Below are 23,724 nucleotides of genomic sequence, written 5' to 3'. Positions count from 1 at the left end.
ATTAAATCTGCATCAGTTGTATCTTGTTTCAGACACCAGCATCACCTGCAAATGTCCTTGGGCCAGATACATTTGCCCCTGGAGTTCTAAGTGCTCAACCAACAGGAAGACCTGACTTGTTTGGATCTGTTCCTTTCAACACTGCTGGTGTGCCCACAGGTAAGAATAAAACTTTGTTTAGTGTTATGATAGGGAAAGGTTATGTTAGTGAACAATTCCAGGATCAAGCAAAGTGATAAATTAAATATGTTAGGTCCATTGCTTCTAGCAGTCATTTATAATCACCTGTGTAATTAATTCTTCTCACCCTTATTCATCTTCTGAGGAATGCCTTCTTTAATATATCATTGACATAGCAAGTGTTGTAACAGTATTCTTCATTGTTCATTCTGACAGGATATGTCACAATGGGAGCAGTGCCACCTGCAGTCTGGGCGCAACAATCAAGTGCTCAAAATATCATCAATCCTTTGTTAGCTGGTGTCCAGTCAACAGCATGGGGCCAACCTACCTTATTTGCTGTTCAGCAGCAGTGGGCTCCTGTTGGAAGCCCATTCCAGCCCACTGTATTCATGTCAGCACAAACTCCTATGCCACTACAAACTGCCATGTTCAAAGCAGCCTTATCTGCTGGTCAACCAACAATTGCCAGTCATCAAGAAGAGAAGCCAAAACAGAAAATGGGGAAGGAGATGTTTAAAGAATTCCAGATGGTCAAACCCCCAGTAGTGTCATCGAGAAGAAACGAGCAGCCATCACTCTCGTGCACCTCAGAGGCCTTCACAAGCTATTTTAACAAAGTCGGGGTGGCACAGGAGATAGACGATGCTGATGACTTTGATATCTCTCAGTTAAATTTAACTCCAGCAACCTCCAATTCCACACCATCATCAACCAATTCACGTAAGTTTCTCAACAGTTATTATGTTATCCTTTAATCATGTGTGATCATGAGAAAACTATTTTTCCTCTGATAATTTTCCTCCCTTGTGCTGAGATATGGTTCCACAAATGCCTTTCATTTTTCAATGCCTTATTTTAATGGCCTCATCACAATTTAAACCTAAAATTTGATAGTTAGCAGCCGATTGAACATGGGTTGAAATCACAGTTGAGTTTATCTTCCCTATGCTTGAATTTTCAGCATGGCTCACTGAGTGGAGATCAGGAGTTAGAATGCTGGTTGTTTAGTTTTTTCCTGTCCCAATGAGGCCAATATGTAAAACTCCCACCATACTTCAGGATTATGGAAGATTCTCTCAATGACTATATGTCATGCTAGGAGGTGCATTACCCATTGAGTCATTTGACCATTCAAAATTTCACTTTCCTTAATTTAAACACTTTTATCATGGAAGAGAAATTATCAAGAGTATAATTTTTGAAAAGAAACACAAGCAAAATCTTGTATCAATACTAGGGATGAACATATTAATTAAATACAATTCAGAAAGTAGGTGCTGGTTCTGAAAATCCAACTAACTGTTTTTGGTGTTCTGTCTACTATTTGAGTTAATGTTCTTTACAAACTCCATGACTTTTTTAATATTAGGTATACCAAAGATGTATGGGTCGTTATTACATTACAGATGCTCAGGATCCTTGATTGCAAGCCTCATAGAGCAGCATTATTCTTCTTTTCAGCCTTTTTGTCTTCCAAAAGCTTGTGAAAGAAATCAGTGAGTGGTGTTTTAGTGTAGTTGAGGCCGAATCTTTAATATCTGTTTCTCCCAGAATGATATAAGCAAGCAAAATGTAATACTTAAATTAATTTTTAATGATGGATTTACTGATGGTATATATTTAATGTTCCTCATTAATTTGTTCTTCCTGAAAACATGTTTGCTATTTGAAATCACAGTTATGTCATGTGTGTGTTCTTTTTAAACAAAAATCTACCCAAAGAATCAATGCCTATAACGTGGCACGGCGCCTAGATCATAGAACATATAACATAGAGCATTACAGCACCGTACAGGCCCTTCGGCCCTCGATGTTGTGCCAACGTGTTATACCAATCTGAAGCCCATCTAACCTACAGTATTCCATGTACATCCATATGCTTGTCCAATGACGACTTAAATGTACTTAAAGTTGGCGAATCTATTACTGTCGCAGGCAAAGCTTTCCATTCCCTTACTACTCTCTGAGTAAAGATTAACCAGTCCTAAATGAATTAGCAATGTTCAGAGGAATGAGTTTGCAAAATTCATATAAGGAAGGGAAAATGAATAAGATATATAGAAAACAATGATTCTCTGGAATAGGTTGCTATTTTACGTACTGGATGCCAATTCATTGAATTTCTTCAGGCGAGAGCTGAGCCTGTTTTTGGTTGTGGTAGACATCACTCCTTTCAAATGATTGGTACTGCAGTGATTATAGTGAACAAGAGATATCCTAGATTAGCTTTGATCATCAAGATATATTGATGAAGAATCTTCTGTATTTTCCCCCTAAATTGACCTGGGTATATTAACCCAGTTTAATACCTCTCCCAGGAGGTTGTATGGTTTTGGACAGAGTAGTGGTATATATTGTGACATGCACAGCATCACAATTAAGTGGAGTAGGTTTATGGGGCCAAAGATTCTTTATATGTTTGTAAGAGGAAGTGCATGTAAAACAGAATATTTGGCTTTGTAATTCACAATACTAAAGCAAAATACCTGTTAATTAAAAACATGCAGTACAAACAAGAACACAAATAAATAACGGTGGTTCTCAAATTGAGAGTTTTTAATAATCACAAAGTCCAAGTTAAGATGTAAAAGATAAAATGTGCAAGTACAACAGCACACATATAACAAAGGTGGACTCTACTTAAACATATATATGATACATTATTAGCTGCAAAGTAGTACATCACAACAATTTTAGAAGATTTTGTTCATTTAGTTTAAAGCTATTAAATATTTTGTTTCGGGAATCAGTTTTATTTGTTATTACTTACTGTTTCTTGTCTCCCATTGCATCAAATACAAAAATAATTCACAAAAAAATCACAATACTAAACCAACCCACCTGTTAAATGACTGTGGTTCTCTAATTGAGAATTTTTAAGCATCACAAAGTCCAAGTGAAGATGTAAAAAATAAAATGTTGCAAGTTCCACAGCACACATTCAGCAAAGTTGGTCTCTACTTAAGCATGTATATGATACGTTATTTGTTGAAAAGCGGTACTTCATAACAATTCTAGAAGATTTTGTTCATTTATTTTAAAACTGCTTTGGGGATCAGTTTTATTTGTTATTACTTACTGTTTTCTTGTCTTCTGTGAAGCTCCAACTTCATCTCCACATCAGCACACACCTGAGGCATCTCGTCAGCACACACCTGAAGCATCTCCTCCTCAGAGCACGCCAGCTGCTTCACCCCTTCAGACTTCTCCCACTACATCTTGTCACCAGAATATTCCATCCAGGTCACCAGCTGAGAATCCCAGTGAGCCTACTCCTGCTGGCCAATTGGGGGATGAGTTGGACAACCAAACCACCAGCAAGTTGCAAGTAACTGTAAGTATTCAAGCAACAAGCAGTAGAGGTAGTGCCGTCTCCTGCACCATTTTTGTTTCTTTTGTTTTTTTTGGCTGGATTTAGAACATCAAAAGCTGAAGCAGTTAGTACTTCAGAAGAGAAAGCTTACTTACTAGGCATTTAATGTCAATTACAAGAGCTTCTAAGTGTCACAATTCCAAGTGCAATGTAAAACTCCAGTAGAATTTAATTCCATGTTAAGATGTTAATCAGATAATCCAGTTTCAAACAAGAGTCTTAAACAGAATCAATTGTATGAGTGGAGAACTACTTAAGGTAGGTTAGGAAATTAACTAAAAGGTATAGCCGTATAGCCATGAAAATAAACAATTTTAAAAAAGGATATTTGGAAATGAACATATTTATTACAACCAAGCTCCATTATGAAGCACACAATATGAGTCAGAGTAGTATGTATAATTCACACATTTTACTGGATTTTCCTTCAGAAAATTGGGACAAATTTATAGAAATGACTCATATGTTTAACAAGAATACATTTCATTTTTTAAAAAAGCCTCAACTAGAAAGATTCATCCATGTCTTTTTATGTAAGTAACAGATGATATTACCAAACAAGCTTCTGAGTTTAACTTGCCAGGAATATAAAAATAAAGAGACTTTTAAGAGCTTTTCCATACATATGGAAAGATAAAGTAACGGTCATAACCTTATAAAAACTGAAAGAACAGCCGATGCTATAAATCGGAAACAAAATCAGAAATTGCTGAAAAAGCTCAGTAGGTCTGCCAGCATCAGTGGAGAGACATCAGTGCTAATGTTTCGGGTTGAGTGATCCTTCCTTAGGACTTTAGTTGCCGGTTCGTGATAAATCATCATGATAAATAAGGAAACAGAAGAGACATTGATTAAATATTTTATGCTCGACTTCACAGCAGAAGATACAAATTGTGCACTGGAAGCTGAGGGTAACCATGTGATTAACACAAGTGAGAAACTTGAGACAATTGATATCAGCAGAGAAAAAGTATTGGAGAGCATATGAACATGGAACAACAGTAGGCCACCATGTCCTTCAAACTTGCTCATGGCTGATTTGATTTTAACCTCAACTTTACATTCCTGCATATCCCTGATAATGTTTCATCCGCTTGGTAATCGAGAATCTATCTTCCTCTGCCTTAAAAATATTTAAAGATTCTGCATCTACTGCCTTTTGAGGAGGAGAATTCCAAAGATTCATAACCCGCTGAGAGAGAAAAAAATTTCCTCATCTCTGCCTTAAATGCTCGACCCCTTATTTTTAGATGTTCTAGATTCCCACAAAAGGCAACGTCCTTTCAACATTCACTTCGTCGTGTCCCCTAAAGTTTCTTACGTGTTGCAATTAAATCACCTCCGACTGTTCAAAACATCAGAAGATACAGAGAAGAACAGTCCAGCTTTTCCTCATAAGGGAAATCACACATTCTAACAATAAGTATAGCAAACCTTCTCCAAATTGCTTCAATGAATTAACATCCTTCTGTAGAAACACAGCCATAGTACTCCAGATGTGGTCTCACCAATTCCCTGTATAACTGATGCATAACCTCTCTACTCAAACAATCGATTCTCCTTGCAATTAAAAAATTTTATTAGCTTTTGTTATTACTTGCTGTAATTGTACACCATCCTTCTGTAATTCATGTGCTAGGAATCACTGAGATCTCTCTGCGTGTCAGAGCTCTGCAACCTGTCACTATTTCAATTATATGATCCTGTTTCATTCTTTTTGTCCAAATGGACAATTTTACAGTTTTCCACATGACACCCCATTTGCCAGATCTCTGCCCAATCACTAAACCTACATTTATTAGCTGCATGGCCACTCAGTGGTTAACACTGCTGCTCCATAGTACCAGGAACCCAGGTTTGATTCCACCTCTGGGCAACTGTTTGTGTGGAGTTTGTACATTCTCCCCGTGTCTGTATGGGTATCTGCCGGGTGTTCCGGCTTCTTCCTACCGTCTAAAGATGTGCAGGTTAGGTGGATTGGTTATGCTAAATTGTCTGTAGTGTCCAGGAATGTGCAAGCTAGGTGGGTTAGCTATGGGGAACATACCTTTAGCCCCTTCATTCAAATCATTTACATAAATTATAAAGAGTTGAAGCCCCCTCACCAACATCAGTTTACATACCATTCATTACATCCTGCGAGCTTGTAACAGACCCACTTATTCTTACCCTTTGCTTCCTGTTAGCCAGACAACCTTCTATTCGTGCTAATGCTTACCTCTTATGCCGTGAGCTTTTATTTTTCACAATCACCTTTGACATAGCATCTTATCAAATGCCTTCTGTAAATCTAAGTACCATACATGCATTGGTTCCCTTTACCCATAACACAAGTTACTACTTCAAAGAACTCCAATAAATTAGTTAAACATGATTTCCCTTTGATAAGCGAAACTGCCAAGTGTCTTCATTAATAATAGCTTCTAACATTTTTCCTGTGATAGATATTAAGCTAACTGGCCTGTAGTTTCCTGTTTTCAACCTTGCTGCATTTTGAATAAAAGATTTACATTAGCAATTTTTCAATCTACAAGTACCTTCTCCGAATTGAATGAGTTTTGGAAGATTAAAACCAGTGCATTAATTACCTCACTGGCTACTTCTTTAAGACCCTGGAATGAAATCTATAAGTACCTGGGATTTGTCAACTCACAGTTTCAATAATTTACTCAGGACTACTTCCCTGCTAATTATAATTTTTCTTCAGTTATTGAATTTTCTGTAAGAGGAGGACATTTATTTTGTTAACCTCTTTTCTAAATATCTAAAAAAATGTTTCCCAGTTTTTATACTTTTGGCTAACTTTCTCTCCTAATGTAACTTTTTTTCCCTTCTTTTCATAATTCTTTGTCTTTTTATATATACTGTTCACTCTTCTTACCTGCAACCTATCTTTACAGACTTATATGTCTGTTTGGTACTATTTTTAGTTAACCAAGGATAGTGGGTCGGTCCATTAAAATTTTTCTTGTTTGTTGGAATCTTGAAATAACGCTCAAGAAACACAAAAGCTAATGAATCCCTAGAACTTGATGATCTGAATTCCAGGATTATAAAAGCAGTAGCTGCAGAGATAGTGGAGGAATGCTTACAGCAGATTGAAACTTAGCAAATGTACCACTTCTACGAAAGAAAAGAGAGAGGGAGAAATTGAGATCTACAGGCAAGTTAGTCTGATGGTAGTCATCAGGAAAATGTCACAATTTATTATTAAAGATGCTTTAATAATGCACTTAGAAAATTATAGTATGATTGAACTCAGTCAACATGGTTTTATGTAAACAAAAGTGTACTTGACAATTTTATTAGTATTTTTTAAGTATGTTATTAGTAATGTAGCTAAAGGAGAGTCAGCTGGTATAGAAAACTTGGATTTACAAAAAAAGCACTTGATAAATTGTCACACAAAACATGAAAATGTAAGAACTTCTGGAGTTTGAAATATACGTTATTATGTATGAATAATTATGAATGATTAATAGTGGGGAACATAGAGTTTGGCTAAATGGGGCATCATCAAGTTGACAAATAGTACTTAAAAATGTTTTCTAAGCAGCAGTTGCTAGGACTTCAACTGTTTACAATTTATACTAATGACATTGATAAAATTTCTTGGTGTTACAAAGGTGGGTGGGGATGTAAGCTGTGATGAAGACGCCAAAAAGGTCCAGAGACCTAGACATAATAACCAACTGAACTACAAAAAAGCAAAAAGAGTGTATTATGCGAGGAAGGGTGAAGGTGATTGCCTTGGTTATATTAATAAAAGAGCAGATTAATTTTAAAGCACGTGCAACTTTTAAATATTAATGTTTCATGCGACTTAGATATAAACAAAGAACGCAGGAAGCAGACACGCAGGTACAGAAAACAGTTAGGGAGATCGAAGGTTTGTTACCTTTATTGCAAGGGCATAAGGAAATCTTGCAACAGTCGTACAGGGTTAAGGAGAGACCACACCTGAAGTCCTATGCAATTTTTGTCTCCATGTTTAAGGAAGGATACATTTACATGAGAGATGCTTAACTTAAGATTCTCCAAATTGTTTCCTGGAATGACAGGGCTTTCGTGTGATAAAAGGCTAAATAAATTTTGTCATATTCTGGAGTATATAAGACTGAGAGGTGATCTCAATGAAATTTATAGTATAGAAACTGAGGTTTTGTTTCCCTTGGCTGGGGAGTCTAGAACATGCAGGAACAGCCTGAGATAAAGGGTTCATCATTTAGGAGTGGGGCATTGAGGAGAAATTTCTTCATGTAAAGAGTTCTGAATCGTTAGAATTCTCCCATTTTGGATGCTGCAACTTGGCTTTTGTTTAAGGTTGACATTAGTAGATTTTTTAGACTGTTAGAACCTGAAGGGATATGGAGAGCAGGTAACAAAGTTGAGTTGAAGGAGAAAATTGGTCTTGATCACGTTAAATGGTGAAACAGGTTCAAAGGGTCACAGTCTATTTCTGCTACAGTTTCCTATGTTCTTATATTTACGCTAAGTATAGCTTTGTGTAACACCAAAAATCAATTGTTCTTTCTATACAAAATTCAATGCCAAAGTATTAGTGGTTTCTCATTAGTATGCTCATGATCCCCAAACAAGCCATTAGTAGGGAGATTAGAAAATTTAAAAGGAATAAAAAAATGCCAAAAATATAAAATACATTTTTATAAACATTTTAGTAGCAAGAGGATAGTAAATGTGGCAAAATCATAAATAGTTGAAGGACATACATTGTAATGAACAGCAGAGAAATGAAATTTGTGCTTGGTCTCACTTTTCACTGAGGGGACCACTGTTCAGCCTGTCGAGCCATAGATTTGACTCAAGCATTGTTAATGAGAATTATTCTTCAAATAGAAATATCACTGAGCAAGCTCCTCAAAGTTAGAATAGGAAAATCAATCGAACATGATGACTTACATTCAAAGATCTTGAAGAAAGAAATTGGAGAATCTCTGATTTGATTTATCTGCTGAAAATAAAATTGCATTGTGAGTTCAAGGGGAAATAATATCTGAGAGAAGATGGTGATTCTTAGGCTTGCAGAGTGGGGATTGTATTGACTTTCTTCCAACAGTGCTGACCATTTCACCAGATGGAGCCTGCATTGACCTGTGCGACTACCTCAGACTGCTATATTCAATGCCTCATTGGTCAAGGCATTGAGTGTAGGAGTTGGGACTTTATGATTCAGTTGTATAAGCCACACTTGGAGTATTGTGTACAGTTTTGGCCACCCTCTTGTTGGAAAGTCATAGTTAAACTGGAAAGTGTGCAAAGAAGATGTACAAGAATGTTGCTAGGACTGTAGGCCTGACTTATAGGGAGAGGTTGGCCAGAATATGACTTTATTCCTAGGAATGTAGGAGAATGAGGGGTGACCTTATTGAGGTGTATAAAATCATGAGGGGCATAGATAGGATGAATGTGTATCGTCTTTTTCCCAGGGATGGGGAATTGAAAACTAGAGGGCATAGGTTTAAGGAGAGAGGGGGAAGATTTACGAAGGATCTGAGGAGCAACCTCAGACAAGGAGAGGATTGCGACCTCACAGAGAGTGGTGCGTATATGGAATGGGCAGCCAGAGAAAGTGGTTGAGGCAGGTACAGTAGCAATGTTTCAAAAATATTTGGATAGATACATGGATGGAAAAGGTTTACAGGGATATGAACCAAATGTGGGCAATTGGAAATAGCTGAGTGGGCACCATGGTCAGCATGGACCAATTTGGGCCAAAAGGCCTGTTTCCATGCTGTATTACTCTTTGATTCTAGCCTGGCATGGTGTGATGTTTTGGCATCCACTGCTGGTCCTGTGAGAAACATAAATCCAGCATTGGCAACAAGTATTTTTTTTCCCCGGGTGCATAACAGGCTTTAAAAGATGTTGCATTGAAGAAATGCCAGTTAATTTCAGTATTTTTTCATATGACTAGTTGTTCCAGGAACGGTGCATGGTAAAACAAGTGGAAATTCATTGTGAGAGATACCAAAGGATATTATAGGTAATTAATGAGGTGAGGTGAGGATAAGGAAATGTGCTAAGCCTCATGGCGAGAAGGCTTCCAAAAAGCTCGAGGCACTCGGGCTTAGCCAAAGTAAAAGTAAGATGCAGCCAAGTATTTGGAGAGGCTTGATATAATCATGATGTCACAACACAGATTTTTTTTCTTTAAGAATAAATTCTGCTTGACCAGCGTTACAAAATTATTTGAAGGAATAACAGTGAGGTTTAATGTAGATAAAAGAATTTGAAATTATACCTTCGGGTCATCCCAAATTGATTTTCAACGAATGAAGTGCTATGGAAGTGTAGTTATTTATGTAACATTGGCAGTCGCGGCAGACTATTTGTGCAGAACAAACTACATGGAAATCCATGACCAAATAATCTGTTCCGGGTATTTGAAAGAATTATCAATTAAAGAACAGGAGACTGAAAAGGGTGAGTCACTCAGAGTATTTCAGGTGTCTGAGGACAGGATATCCTTCTGACTTTGGAATCATAGGCAAAAAAGTGATATTAGAGCAGGAACAAGAATTTTGTGTTCTGACATTTTGCAAGCAAATAATAGTGCATCATCTGTTGCTTGTAATACCAATATCTACTGTCTAAAAGTATCAAATATTATCTTGAAATCTAAATTAGATATTTTTCATTTAATAAATTGATTATTCTGTTCTTTTCTTCCACAGCTTGTTAGTTCTGAGACACCTGCAAACAACGATGTAGTTGGTGAATGTCTTGATGATGATTCTTTAACCCCACAGGTCGGTAGCTAGATAGCAGATTTTGGGGTAGGTATCACTTTTCTTTTTCCTAGGTGTGCACGCATCCCACTGCTGCTGATCACTGCGACCCATGGATTGTGGTTTGTTTTAGTTACATAATCATCATTTTTGTGTGTTCTTTTTGTTTAAACATGGCTTCTTTTTCATCCAATTTCATAACTGCATGCAACTGTGCCAATGAAACATGAAAAACCTTTTTGTGTTATAATCAGTTTCATAATGTACTCTGAGATGTTACGTGCTGTAAGTCTGAGATTGTAATGTGCAATTTAATAAACCTTTGCCAAGTATAAGAATCCCAGCCTTGCAGCTCATGATTGCTGCAATGGATTGTGTCATTGGTCAACACATTTCTTTTAAAAAAAGGAAACAACACTAGAAATGGGTATTTTCATACCGCAAATTACGTCAAATTCAAAAATTAAATCCGATACTCTACAACTTCAGTTAAATTCAGCGTGATCTTGGGGAGTGAGTGAGAAAAATAGAAAACTGAAGCAGAGATACCACCCATCAGTACAAAAAGAGGCATTGAGACTGAATCTCAGGAATATAGGTAGTGAGATGGTTAATGGGGGAAAGCTGATTTAAATTCTGACTGCAAAAATTGAACACATATATACATAAATGCATTCAATGTTTAATTCTAACATTTTTATAAACAAAATAAAAGACAATTTTCCACTTCACTACCTGACCAATAAACTAATTGGCCATATTTCATAACAAACACATATTTTTCATTAAATGTATGTGAATTAACTGAAAACAAATGGCTCTATTAAGATTGTGAGCTTCCTTACCAGGTTACCATCCGGATTATGAAGTTGAATATTAACCATTGTTTGAATATTAACCATTTTAACCATCTAGGCATTTGTGAGTGTTTGGTAATAATCCCACTGTATATGAGTGAGACAAGGCACAATACATGTGAAATGCATTGCAAGATTGTATTCAGTTTAATTCTGTATCTCTCTGCCTACAGGCAGAAGAGCCTCTCTATGCCCAGATAAAGAAGATCAAGAAATAACCAGCTGGAGCCATGAGTGTGTTGCAGGAAAACCTTGAACCATTCTCCATTGGATCAGCGTGCAAAACAAGATCAATCGGCCTGACCTGCACCTCCCTCAAAGCCATTCTGTTTTATCAGAGAAGCAAAATGACGAAGGATTACTGTGACAGATGTTGTTTTAAGGAATTAACCACTGATTGCACCAAGGTGAAAAGAACTGCACTCTGTATCTGGAGGATCGATTGATCAGTTTGTTGCGGATGTGGAACTAACCAATAAGGCAGTCACATTCTGCTAGAAATAATTTCTTACAAAAGAAGCAGAGTATTTGAATCTTCTAGAAATTATACTATTTGTCATCTAAGGTCCAGGAGCTCGCTGCTGAATCACTATGCAGATGTCAACCTCTCTTCTATGTTCTTTTATGGAAAGTACATCTAACATTCCCCCTCAGATCAGAGAAAAAAATACCTTTTTCAGGAAGCAACAAAATCAAACATAATTTATAACAGGACATTAATAGCATGAATTTGCTACTATGTACGAATTCTGACATTTTCAACTCAGACAAAACTCTTATCACTTTTTGTACAATGTGAAAAGAAAAATCAAAACACAAATTTTATTTTATAAAAAATACTGAGGTTCTTGCTGTTCAACTGAACACTTTGAATGTGTTTTAGGTAAAGTGGCTTTAAGAAGTTTGATTGAGGATTTGTCATCTTTTTCCTTTTTGTAAATATCGGTGGTCAAAACAACCTTTTAATTTAGTTTGTTTTCTCTGCATTCACAGAATCTAAATTTTTGAACGAGATTGAAATTAAAGGGAAATGACTGACTATGTTTCTGCATATTTTAACTTACCTCAGCTCACACTTTAGATAATGTTACACATTCTTTTTAACCTTATGAAACAATACATTATAGAATGGATTTTTTTTTAAAAATTCACAATAATTTCTGTAATTTACCATGTAATACTGTTTCAAATATACATATAGAAAACACATTATTATGCAATTTATTTTGTTCAACATATGCAATGTGCTACTGTTCAAGTTTTCCATCTTCAATCTATTTTATATAATGCTTTCTCCTTTTCTTTCCTGCATGTTACAACTTGTCCCACATGAAGGTACTCACTTATTTATGATTTCAGATTGGATACCCTGAAACCGTTAAACTGCCAGGTGAGGAGGAATGAATTGGCAACACTTTTTAATTTAGTCCTCTGTTTGTTACAACCCCATTAGTGTGGAAACCTTTTCCCAATTCAATTTTGCTTACATTTTCAAAAGGAGCGAAATTCACTAGGTTTGATTAAGTTAAAGAAAGGGTGAGTTTATTAGCTTCAAAACATAACAAAAATGCTAAAATACGATGTGCACACACAAATTAAAAATGTGACTTGAGTAAAAAGATAGCATAAGAAGGCTAAAGAAGTCAATATCTGGGCTCCATGAAAAGTAGATGATGAGTACTACATACAGTTCTGATCACCCTGCTATAGGAACAATATAAGCAAATTGAAAAGGGTGCAAAAAACATTATTGAGGATGTTACTGATACTGGAGGATTTAAGTTAAAAGGAGAAACTGGATAGGCTGGGACTTTTTTCCCTGCAATGTAGGAGGTTGAGGGGTGACCATAGAGATGTTTATAAAATCATGAGGAGCATGGATAGGGTGAATAACCATGATCTTTTCCCCAGATAGGGGAGTTCAAAACTGGAGGGCATAGTTATAAGGTGAAAGGTGAAGATTTAAAAGGGACTTGGAGGACGCCCTTTTCAGGCAGAGACTGGTTCATATCTGGAATATGCCAATGAGCTGGCAGAGGTGGGTACAATTACAACATTTAAAAGACGTTTGGACAGGTACATGAATAGGAACAGTTTGGAGGGATATGGGCCCAATGCTGGCAAATGGGACCAGTTTAGTTTGTGAAACCTGGTCAAGTAGATGAGTTGGACCGAAGGGTCTGTTTCTGTGTTGTATGACTCTAAGACGGCTGCCGCTATCAAGTTAAATGTTACTGATCACACTGCATTGGTAAGAAAGAGTTGATTTCAAGATCCTTGACTTGGCACATTAGCTGAAATGTTTGTTCCTGTTTCCTTTCGTGATAGTGACTGTTCTGTCTGGTCTGGCTTCATACATTCAAATGAAGGAGTCCTTGCTTACTAGCAGACAGAGGTGTTAAATCGGTACCTCAAGCTATGACATTTATAGCGCAGTAGACCATATCAGCACTAATAGACCAATACACAGAGACCAGGGGGTGAAGGTGGATTTTAACACTTTTTCGTTGTATATTCCGAGAAGGATAAAGCACAAACATGTCTGCGGTTTGAGAAATAATCCATGGTAGATAGCTACGTGTTGAAAGGGATGGTCAGTTCTTCATTTTCTGTGGCCACAAGAGATCATACCAGTTTGTTTTGTTTGCATCTCTCCTTGTGAAGGGCTGTTGTTTGAATTTTCCTTGACAGTGTTTCAAGTTTGTCATTCCATGGTTCCTGTCAAGCTTTTGACAGGCAGCCACTGAATTTATATCCACAGTCATCTTCCAGCTATATGTCCTTTTTTAAAAAAAAGTGTTGTAAATAAAAACTCAATCTGTTCATAAGTAAATTTGTGTTATGATCAGCTATTATGGTATCACAGTATTAACTCATTTTGTGATACAATTCCATTGATGCTGACCATTCTCTGATGTATTGCCCATGTAATTGCTTGTCCCTTGCCAGGTAAAGCTGACAACAATTTCCAACAATCTTCAGCTAGAAGTGTAATGTGGATGATCTTAGCCTTCTCTGAAATCCCCAGAATCACAGATTTCAGTCTTTAACCAATTTAACTTACTCCACATGATAACAAGAAACAGCTGAAGGCACCAAATTCTGCAGTGGCTATGGCCTCCACAACATTCCAGAAACAGCCGTAAATATTTGTGCTCCAGAACGTATGCCATGTGCACAAAAAGTAGGCTAAATCCAATACAGACAATTAACAGCTCATTAGTCTACTCATGAACATCCTTAAAGTGATGGAAAGGATTATCAAAAGTGTGGTCAAATAGCACCTGCTTAGCAATACCCTGTTCATTGATGCTCTATTTGTGTTCTGCTACTCAGCTCCTGAACTCACTATAGACTTGTACCAAACTTGGACAAAAGAGATGAACAGAGATGAGGTGAGAGATATTACCTTACCATCAAGACCACATTTGACTGAGAGTTGCATCAAGTTGCCCTAGTAAAATTATTGCAATTCAGGGCAAAACTCTCTGCTGGTTGGATTCATGCCCAGCAGAAGAGAAGATAGTTCTGGTTGTTGGAGGACAATCACCTTAATTCCAGGAAATCATTACAGGAGTTTGTAAGGTTTGTGTCAAAAGTGGAGATTATTGCTGATGATTGCACAATGTTGAGCAGTATTCACAACTCCTCAGATGTCTGTGTCCAAAGGCAGCAAGTCCTTTGACAACATCCAAGTTTCAGCTGACAAATAAATTTGTGCCATACAATTACTGACAATGTCCCTCTCTAACAAGGGGGAATCTAACTAGCTCCTTGACATTCAATGGTGTCACCTACCCTGATTGGCCCATTATCAACATCCTGGTTGAACAGAAACTGAACTAGATTAACCATGTAAATACTGTGGCTACAAAAGAAAAGGTCAGACATTAGTAATCCTGCAATGAGTAACTCATTGACTTATTCCCAAAGATTTTCTTTGTAAACCATTTACAAGCAAGAAGTCAGGAGTGTGATGGAATACTCCCCTCCTCCCTAGATGAGTGCAACTCAGACAACACAAGAAGCTTGGCAACATTCAGCTCAAAACAGCTCACTTTGATTGTCACCACACCTGCACATGTTCACTCACTTCACCACCAAACTCATTAGCAGCAGTGCAGATCAGCTACAAGATTGATTTCATAAATTTGCTGAGGCTGCATAGCACCTTACAACCCATGATCACTACCATCTAGATGGACAGACACCACCTGCAAGATTCCCTCCAAGCCACTCATCATCTTAACTTGGAAATATATCCAAGTTCCTTCAATGCCAATGAGTCAAAACAGGAACTCACTCACAAATGGCATTTTGGGTCTACCTGCACCAAAAGGACTGCAGCAGTTCAAGAAGAATGCTCTCTAGTGCCTTCTCAAAGGCAATCAAGAATAGGCCATAAATGCTGGGCCATCCAGTGATGCCCACATCTCATGATTGTATTATAAAAACTGAAGCTTAGTTAAATCCACATTCACGTACATTCTACCAGCAGTCATTGGATGTCAGTTATGAACAAGAACCTTGACTCATCCACTTGTCCTCAATAGCACGGAGTCTTGCTCAGAATACTTAGAAATTAATTTCTATTTACTTTAGGACATTCAATTTGTTTCACCAGAAATATTCTGCTAATATTGGAAATGTCTGAAGTGCAATGCATGAGATCACATGGTGGCATATTATGTAATCTTACCAAGGTCATTTATCTTTGCAATGCTTTTAAGCACTTTGCTACCTTCTGTTCATGTAGCCTTAAGAGCATTCACATGATGTAGAACGTAAAATCCCATCTGTTTGTAATTGTCCACAACTCCATCCATCTACTTACTCACCAAATACCTTTGTCCTCCTGAACTTATCTTGACCCTACTGTATTACGACGTTCAATGATCTTTCCTGGTAATTTATTCCATAAATTTATGATCAGTTGTGTTAATTGTTTCCAACTGACATACCAATTATCATTCTCTGACATTTGGTATTTGGGACTTTCACAGAATGAACAATTAGTTTTGGATAAATCAGAGTTGTTGATTACACTGCATTAAGAATGAAACACCAAAAAATTTCCAACAAATTTGAAATTATTTTGAAGTGCGATAGAATAAAGGATCCTAGAGTTTCAAAGTACTTAGGTTTTGTCATGTGTTAACGAGAAAAATGGAAAATAGTTCTGAGGGCTAAGCAAACCATGCACCATATTTTAATTATGAACAACATTGAAGGCCACTTACTGCAAATGTCTTTGATTTCAAGGTCATCCTGTTATGAGGACCTCCATACTGCACGTCTGGTACCAATATCTCAGGACATGCTATCTGGGCACCAACCACACTCAACCCACATCCACAGATATTGGCATCCAGCATGTGCCAATTTCTAGGAATCTTCATATGGCACATTTCCATTCCTCGTAAAGTATGAGCCATAGAGTGCTTCTTTGCTTCAAAATTGTACTTTAGACCAAAGCAACAATTGACATTGCAATGCTGCAGTCCACTGTAAGCTGATGCACAGGCATTCAGCTCATGGCCTGGATCAGGTTGCATGTCTGGCATGCTCACTTGCTCTCATAACACTTATTCCGAGTCTGCCTGGATGTTCACAATTTCACTGCCTTGCCTTGTCTTGCCTTGCCTTGCCTTTTTGAGCTTTGCCCCTCAACCAGAGATACCAACCCCACAGTAATACTGTTCTGCCTTGCCAATAGCAGACTCAAAGCCACAAAGCTTGTTGTGGTTGTTAGCACTCAGTAGTCAAGTCAAGAGAGACAGCCTCCACGTGGGGTGCCAGCACAGACAATTAGCGTCAGTCTTCAGTACCAGTCTAAGAGCTTGGACACGATCAGTCAGACACTCTGGGTGGTCAGAATCCAAACCTTCTTCATGTGAGGGATAAGGAGCTAAACATCAGGCAGCCCATCATCTATCTTGACTCTGTTTTGGGCAATTTTCTTCTTGGAATAAGAGAAGTGACAATAATAGAAGATGAAAGTGGGTGGAACAGTTTTAATGTTGGTGCAGAAATGGAGTTGTCTCAAGTGAGTGAGTAAGTAGAGAGTTGTTGATTATGCTGCATTGTTTGTGATGAAAGGAGTTAGAGAGTTGGCAGCAAGTGAGTGAAGGTGCTGCAGGCAATAGCAAGAGTGGTAGAGAATTAGCATTGGTGAGAGATGGAGTGAATGTGAGCTATCAGAGAAAAAATGATAGCACTTGTAGTGGTGGGTTGGGGAGGGCATTGACTTTCTCCCTACACTTGCTGTGCATTCCTCCAGATGGCTGAAACTACACCTAGACAAGTGACAACCTCAAACCAGGCCTCCATTGCTAGTCCTTTTTTAAGGGGACTGCACAAACAGTGCATTATCCTGTCCAAGGACCTCCACGTTCTTGCCTGCAAACCAAGGCACCAAATTTCCCTTGAAGACAGAGAAAATGTCAGTTTCTGTGCAGGTCAGTTCTGAGCTGACAATGCTTGTCCAGGTTCATGTGGTTTTTTAAAGTTGACTCCAGCTCCAAGCATGCTGGTAAATTTCAAGATATCCTGACAGTGGTGAATTGTTCTGAGAACAGGGCTTGGTACAATATGGCTAGAATCAGACACAGGATGAGGCACAGGATAGGTAGCTGATGAGGCGAGTTTGGTAAGATACGGCAAAGAATCATGCTAGGTCTTGCAATGAAAATCCTCCTAAAAACCAAATCCACAGGTACTTGGGCAAAAAATGTAAGATTCAGCCTAAAGTATTGAGCTATTACTATAGGAATATAAAGAACTATTGACTGGTGAAGAACTTCCTGAATGAATATGAAAGTAGCTAAACATTCTAAACATGTATATCCCAATAGCTGTAGGCAAGATAGTAGTGTTAAGGTACTATTATAATTAATGTGGATTTGAACTGAATGTTTAGTTCCTGGAACTTAATGTTCCTGAAGCTCCACATTATGGTCACCATTTTCTAAACCTGAAGGACCCACATGAACAACTAAAGGCTATTTGACAAATGAGATTCTCAGCAAGCAACATGAAATGGGAAACAGAATAGGTAGATGCTGCCAAGTTTGGGTTTTAATTTTAAATTATTAACTACACAGCAGTCTAAGCTTTCAACTTCTAGGTCAGTACTTTGTTCCCTTAATGCCAGTAGGGTGTACATAGCATTTCTGTTTGAACTAAGTCAAGAACATGTACTACAAACACTTGTTCAAATAGACGAACAAATTCTGATTTTAGCTGTGCAATATTTCAGACTCAAATCCAATTCTGAGCAGATATTCAATGTTACAGTTGTTCTAGGTCTAAAGTAGGATCCATACCACATGCACATATAGTGGTGTCAGCCATGCTGGACGCATTTTTGATAGATCATTGAAGCAGGTGCTGTGATGATGTATTGGAAGTACAGGGAGGGAGCAGATAATGAGATCAGTCAGTGCTTCGCACTGATTTAACTTTAACAATGCCATTATAAATCTCAATGCTCAAGTCAATAACCATTCTTAGCCTTGTACAACAAACACACTTTCAGCTGCAGCAAGAACTTCCAGCAGTATTTCTTAAAGGAATCACCAACCACTTTAAAGTTAGTGCTAAAGCTCAGCAGGTCTGACAGCATCTGTGGAGAGAAATCAGAGTTAAATTTCGGGCCCAGTGACCCTTCCTCAGATCTATTCTGAGGAGCCAGTCTCTGCCTCAGGCATGCTGCAATGCTGCAGCGAATCTCTGGGCAAGCTGGAGGAACAGCATCTCATTTTCTGCTTGTGAACTCGACAGCCTTCTGGACTCAACGTCAAGTTCAACAATTTTAGGACTTGAGGGCTCTCCCATGTCCCTACCACAACCCCCACACACCAGGGGGTTTACTATTGCACACAATCTGTTGTTAACCACTAACAGTCCCCACTAATAGCTATTCATTCTCCTAGCCAGATTGTTATCCACTTCTGTGTCTGTCCATCTGTTCATCTCCGTCTTTGGTCTGTATCTTCACCCATCGTTTACTCCTTACCCCCTCCCATCATCCTATCTTCTGCATATAAACTAGCATTTTCCTAGCTACTATCAATTCTGAGGAAGGGTCACTTGACTTGAAACATTAACTCCGATTTCTCTCCCAAGATGCTTCCAGACCTACTGATCTTTTCCAGCAATTTCTGGTTTTTTTTGTTTCTGATTTATAGTGTCCACAGTTCTTTCAGTTTTTACACATTAAAGTCAATTGGTTTGTTGTAAAGTCTATTCTATAACCTATGATGTGTTTAGACTACGGGCAGAGTTAGTACTTTGGATAAAGTCTGAAGCAGCTGCTGTGCTCATCCAGCTCCACATTTTGTTATCTCGGATTCTCCAGCATCTGCGGTTCCCATTATCTCAGCTACAAAGAACTGTGTGTTAACACAAGCACACAGCAGGAAGGATTATATTAAAGTTACAATAAAACCCACCTGAATTCCCACAAGAGGCAAATATATGGAGTGATCAACAAACAAGAAATTTTTTATACATTCATGGGATGTGAGTGCCACTGGCCAGGCAAGATTTATTACCCATCCATTGTTGCCCTTGAGAAGGTGGTGATGAGCTGCCTCTTGAACCTGCAGCAGTCCATGTGCTCCAGGTTGACCCAAATGCCAATAGGGAGGCGATTCCATTATTTTGACCCAAAAACACTGCAGGAAAAGTAATATATTTCCAAAACCGGATCATACGTGGATTGGAGAGAACATGGAGATGGCATTCCTGTCTACCTGCTGTCCTCGTCTTTCTAGATGGAAGTGGTCATGAGTTTGGAAGGTGTTGTCTAAGGGCTATTGGTGAATTTCTGCAGTACACATTATGGATGATGCACACTGCTGCTACTGAGGGTCACCTGTGGCGGGAGCGGACGTTTGTGAATGTGGTGCCAATCAGGTGGGGTTGTTTTGTCCTAAATTCAGTCAAGCTTCTATAATGCTGTTGTATTGCATTCATCCAGGGAAGTGGGGAGCATTCCATCACACTCCTGCCTTGAGCCTTTTTAGGCAGTAAACAGATTTTTAGTGAATCAGGAGGTGAGTTACTGTCTGCAGGATTTCCAGCCTCTGACCAGCTCATGTAGTCCCTGGAGTCATATGGCTTCCTTCAGTCCATTTTCTGGTCAGTGATTTACCCCAGAATGTTGACAGTGGGTGATTCATTGATGACAATGCTTTTGAATGTCAAGGGGTGATAGTTAGGTTTTCTCTTATCGGAGATGGTCATTGTTTGGCATTTTTGTGATGTCAATTTTATTTGCCACTTCTCAGTCCATGCCTGGATATTGTCCAGACCTTGTTGCACTTGGCATAAGCTGTTTCGTTATGTAAGGAATCCTCAACAGTTTGGAACATTTTGCAATCAGCAGTAGACATTGCTTTTTCTGACCTTTTAATGGAGTGAAAGTCATTGATAAGGCAACTGAAGATGATTGGACCAAAGACACTATCCTGAGGAACTCCTGCAGAGAGGTCCTGGAGCTCAGGTGACTGACCTCCAACAACTACAACCATTTTCCTATATGTCATGTAGAACTTCAACCAGCAGAAATTTTTACTTCTGATTCCTATTGACTCTAGTTTTCACTGGATTCTTGATGTCACAGAAATGAAAATGTGGCCTTGATGTCAAGGGCAGTCAATCTAACCACATTCTCACCTCACCCCTGACAATACAATGATGAGACAAAGCATGGTGGACACATGTTCCACCACTGTGAATTGTCAGTGAAAACATCAGTGTCATGATACAGTTCAAAGTGTTTGGGTAAGTTCAAATTATCTATCATCAGAAAATGGGTGACTATTAGGCACTGGCTAAAATTGAAACAGGAGTAATTGTAATATGCTACAATTGCAAATTCAAAAGAACTTACCCCACAGACCTGGGAAGCCTTGATTAAACCTACAAACATGGAACTTCCAGTACATAACATTTCCTTGGTTCCAGGTGCAGAATTAATGGGGCTGGAATGCAAGGATATCAAACAAACTGACTGTCACAGAAGTTCTACAATATATCAGCATTGGTAGGAATACCAGCATGTTGTGATCTTGCATTAATCCATAGATTCAGTCAACTTTAGAGACATAATTGTGGACTATTCAAGAAACACTTAAAGAACTGAATATGAAAGAAGATTGGAACACTGCATTTTTTTCTGAATTACTGGAGCTAAAATCTCAGCTGTATGCCATGAAGAGAAAAATTAAAGTTCAAGATCAAAAGACTGAAAACTTTCTCAGGATAAATCCAAAAATAAGAATACCATTTCTGAGATAACAAAGTCCTTCAAAGGTATGTCTACTCAACTCACAAACAAAATGAGTGAAGAGCTGAAAGAGAAAAAGAAGGAAGTAGAATAACCTTTAAGCTCTGAATCAACCATCTGATGACAATATTGCCTGTTTACAGCAAGGTTTGGAACAATTTGCATGTAATTCAGATTAGGCTCAGCAAAGGCATCTACTGAAACATTAGTCAGAGCTAGTAGAAATGCCGGTGAAGATGATGGAGGTGCACAGTAAACACAGCAAGGACTGCAAATCACTCATGACTGTCCTTTAAGAAATAAAGCCAGCAAAGATAACATAGTGAAAGAATTCCAGCAGAACACAAATAAAATTAAACAAGCACCCAAGCAGCATAAAGAATAGTGCCAGGCTTCAAAGAAAACAAAAGGAGAAGAGGCCGGACTGGTGTTAGAGTAGGCTATGAAGGACAAAATATTCTGGACGTCAGAAGAATAAAGCTTTGATAGAACTCGGTGTGCAAATCCAAAAGGTTCAAATTGAGCTGGAAACTCTTAAGGAGAAAAAAAACAATAATTGCCACGAATATTCGACCCAATCAAAACAGCTACAAAAATTAGATCAGCCTGGGGCTAATCTGGAGAAAAACTTGATTGTAGTGCATCAGGATAAGCAACTGATGTAGCGAGAAAACCTTGAGAATATACACAAGAATGGCAGACCATATCATAAGTGACTGTGGCAATCAATGACACCTCCAACAAATACAGCCTCATAAGACCCAGATGCATCAATATGTAATATAGAGGCTCATTGTTTCATTTTTTATTATAAATTGTTAAACTTTATTTTGAAAAGAAGAGGTAATTTATATGTGTACTTTGCCTTTAAGAGAGATTGCCTTTTACTGCATGTGCTGTGATTACAAACTATTGTGCCTCTGACTGGTCACCAATCAATCTGCCGTGTCTTTACAAGCTGCACACACAGAAGCCAACTGATTTGCTATAATGCCTCATTCATAACTTGTAATGTGTTTTACTGTTTTCAATCACTGACAGGTGATCAGTTATTAGACCATTATCATTACCACGAAACAAACTGATTGTCACTGTCTGCTGAAAGCATCAAATATTTGTACCTGCTGACTTCCACACCACACATAATGCCTAATCCCTCCAACATCTCTTTCTCCACTATGATAAGGTTATCAGGATTCACCACAAAATGCAGTGGGTAGAATGTGAAGAGCAAGCCTATAAGTTCAGAGAGGAGATCAGCCTCCTTTTGCTGATAGGGCATTAAGATGGACCCATCTGATAAACAAGGTAAGAGTCAACTCACAACATGTCAGAATGTTCCCTGACTAATCTTTGAGACATGTTTTGCATCCATATTCAAGCATTAATTTTTTGGGTAGGGCACTTGCTATGTTGCAGGAATAAAAATTCATAGGCCTGGGCAATTAAACTGACGGCATAAGGTTAAATTTAGAAAGTAGTTTCATTATTAGTGGCTGAGAAACTACTGGATTATCTTTAGTCAAATAAATCTGATGTTCTGGTCTATATCTGACTCCAGGCCCATAGCAATATAATTGAGTTTTAAGTATTTTATGAAATAATTTTCCAAGCTATCCAGGAATGTCAAAAACTGTAGGAAAATTGTAAAATACATAAAACTGGATGACAATTTTGCATCAATTTGACAACAGATTCGGACACGCAAGTAAACACACGGAACCCAGTGACCCTATAAATTCATTGATACTAACATCAGGAGCTTTGTGCCAAAATTGGGAGAGTTGCCCCACAGCTTCATCAATAATCAACAATTTATACATTATAGCCAATGTCCTAATTGAAGCTAACTGGCTCAGTTATCTAAATACTGTGGCTTTATGGATGGGTCTGGAGCTGAAAGGTCTACAGGTAGTAATTCACCTTCTGATGCACCTTCTACAAAGCACAAATCAGGAATGTGATAGAATATTCTACAATTGCCTGGATGAGTGCAACACTAACAACACTCAAGAAACCTGATACTAACCAAAGTAAATCTCAACGAATCATCATCCTATCCACCATCTTAAACATGAACGTGAGCACTGTGGCTCCAGTGTGTCTCATCTACAACAGGCACTGCAGCAACTTTCAAGGGTTTCTTCATAAGCACTTCCTAAACCTATAAAACCTCACTGTGACACCAACAGACACCCAGAGGACAGATGAGTACATCACAATCTGAAATTTTTGTTCCAAGTTTCATGCCGCTCTAACCTGAAGACA

The 23,724-nt window shown here is 38.1% G+C and overlaps 1 protein-coding gene across 1 annotated transcript in view; it reads left to right on the top strand.

Moving 5' to 3' along the window:
* The window catches only part of dab1a (DAB adaptor protein 1a), a 400,410-nt gene that overhangs the window by 332,070 nt on the left and 44,616 nt on the right, over window positions 1-23,724 (top strand). The window contains exons 11-15 of the mRNA XM_059647688.1: window positions 33-159; window positions 397-903; window positions 3,285-3,517; window positions 10,252-10,326; window positions 11,336-11,377. Of these exons, the coding sequence (XP_059503671.1) occupies window positions 33-159; window positions 397-903; window positions 3,285-3,517; window positions 10,252-10,326; window positions 11,336-11,377 (984 nt within the window). The remainder of the gene's footprint in view (window positions 1-32; window positions 160-396; window positions 904-3,284; window positions 3,518-10,251; window positions 10,327-11,335; window positions 11,378-23,724) is intronic.

This window comes from Stegostoma tigrinum, chromosome 8 (genome assembly GCF_030684315.1).
Source record: "Stegostoma tigrinum isolate sSteTig4 chromosome 8, sSteTig4.hap1, whole genome shotgun sequence".
NCBI lineage: Eukaryota > Metazoa > Chordata > Chondrichthyes > Orectolobiformes > Stegostomatidae > Stegostoma > Stegostoma tigrinum.
The sequence above is the reverse complement of the archived record's forward strand: the minus strand, read 5'-3'. Positions and strand labels throughout refer to the sequence as shown.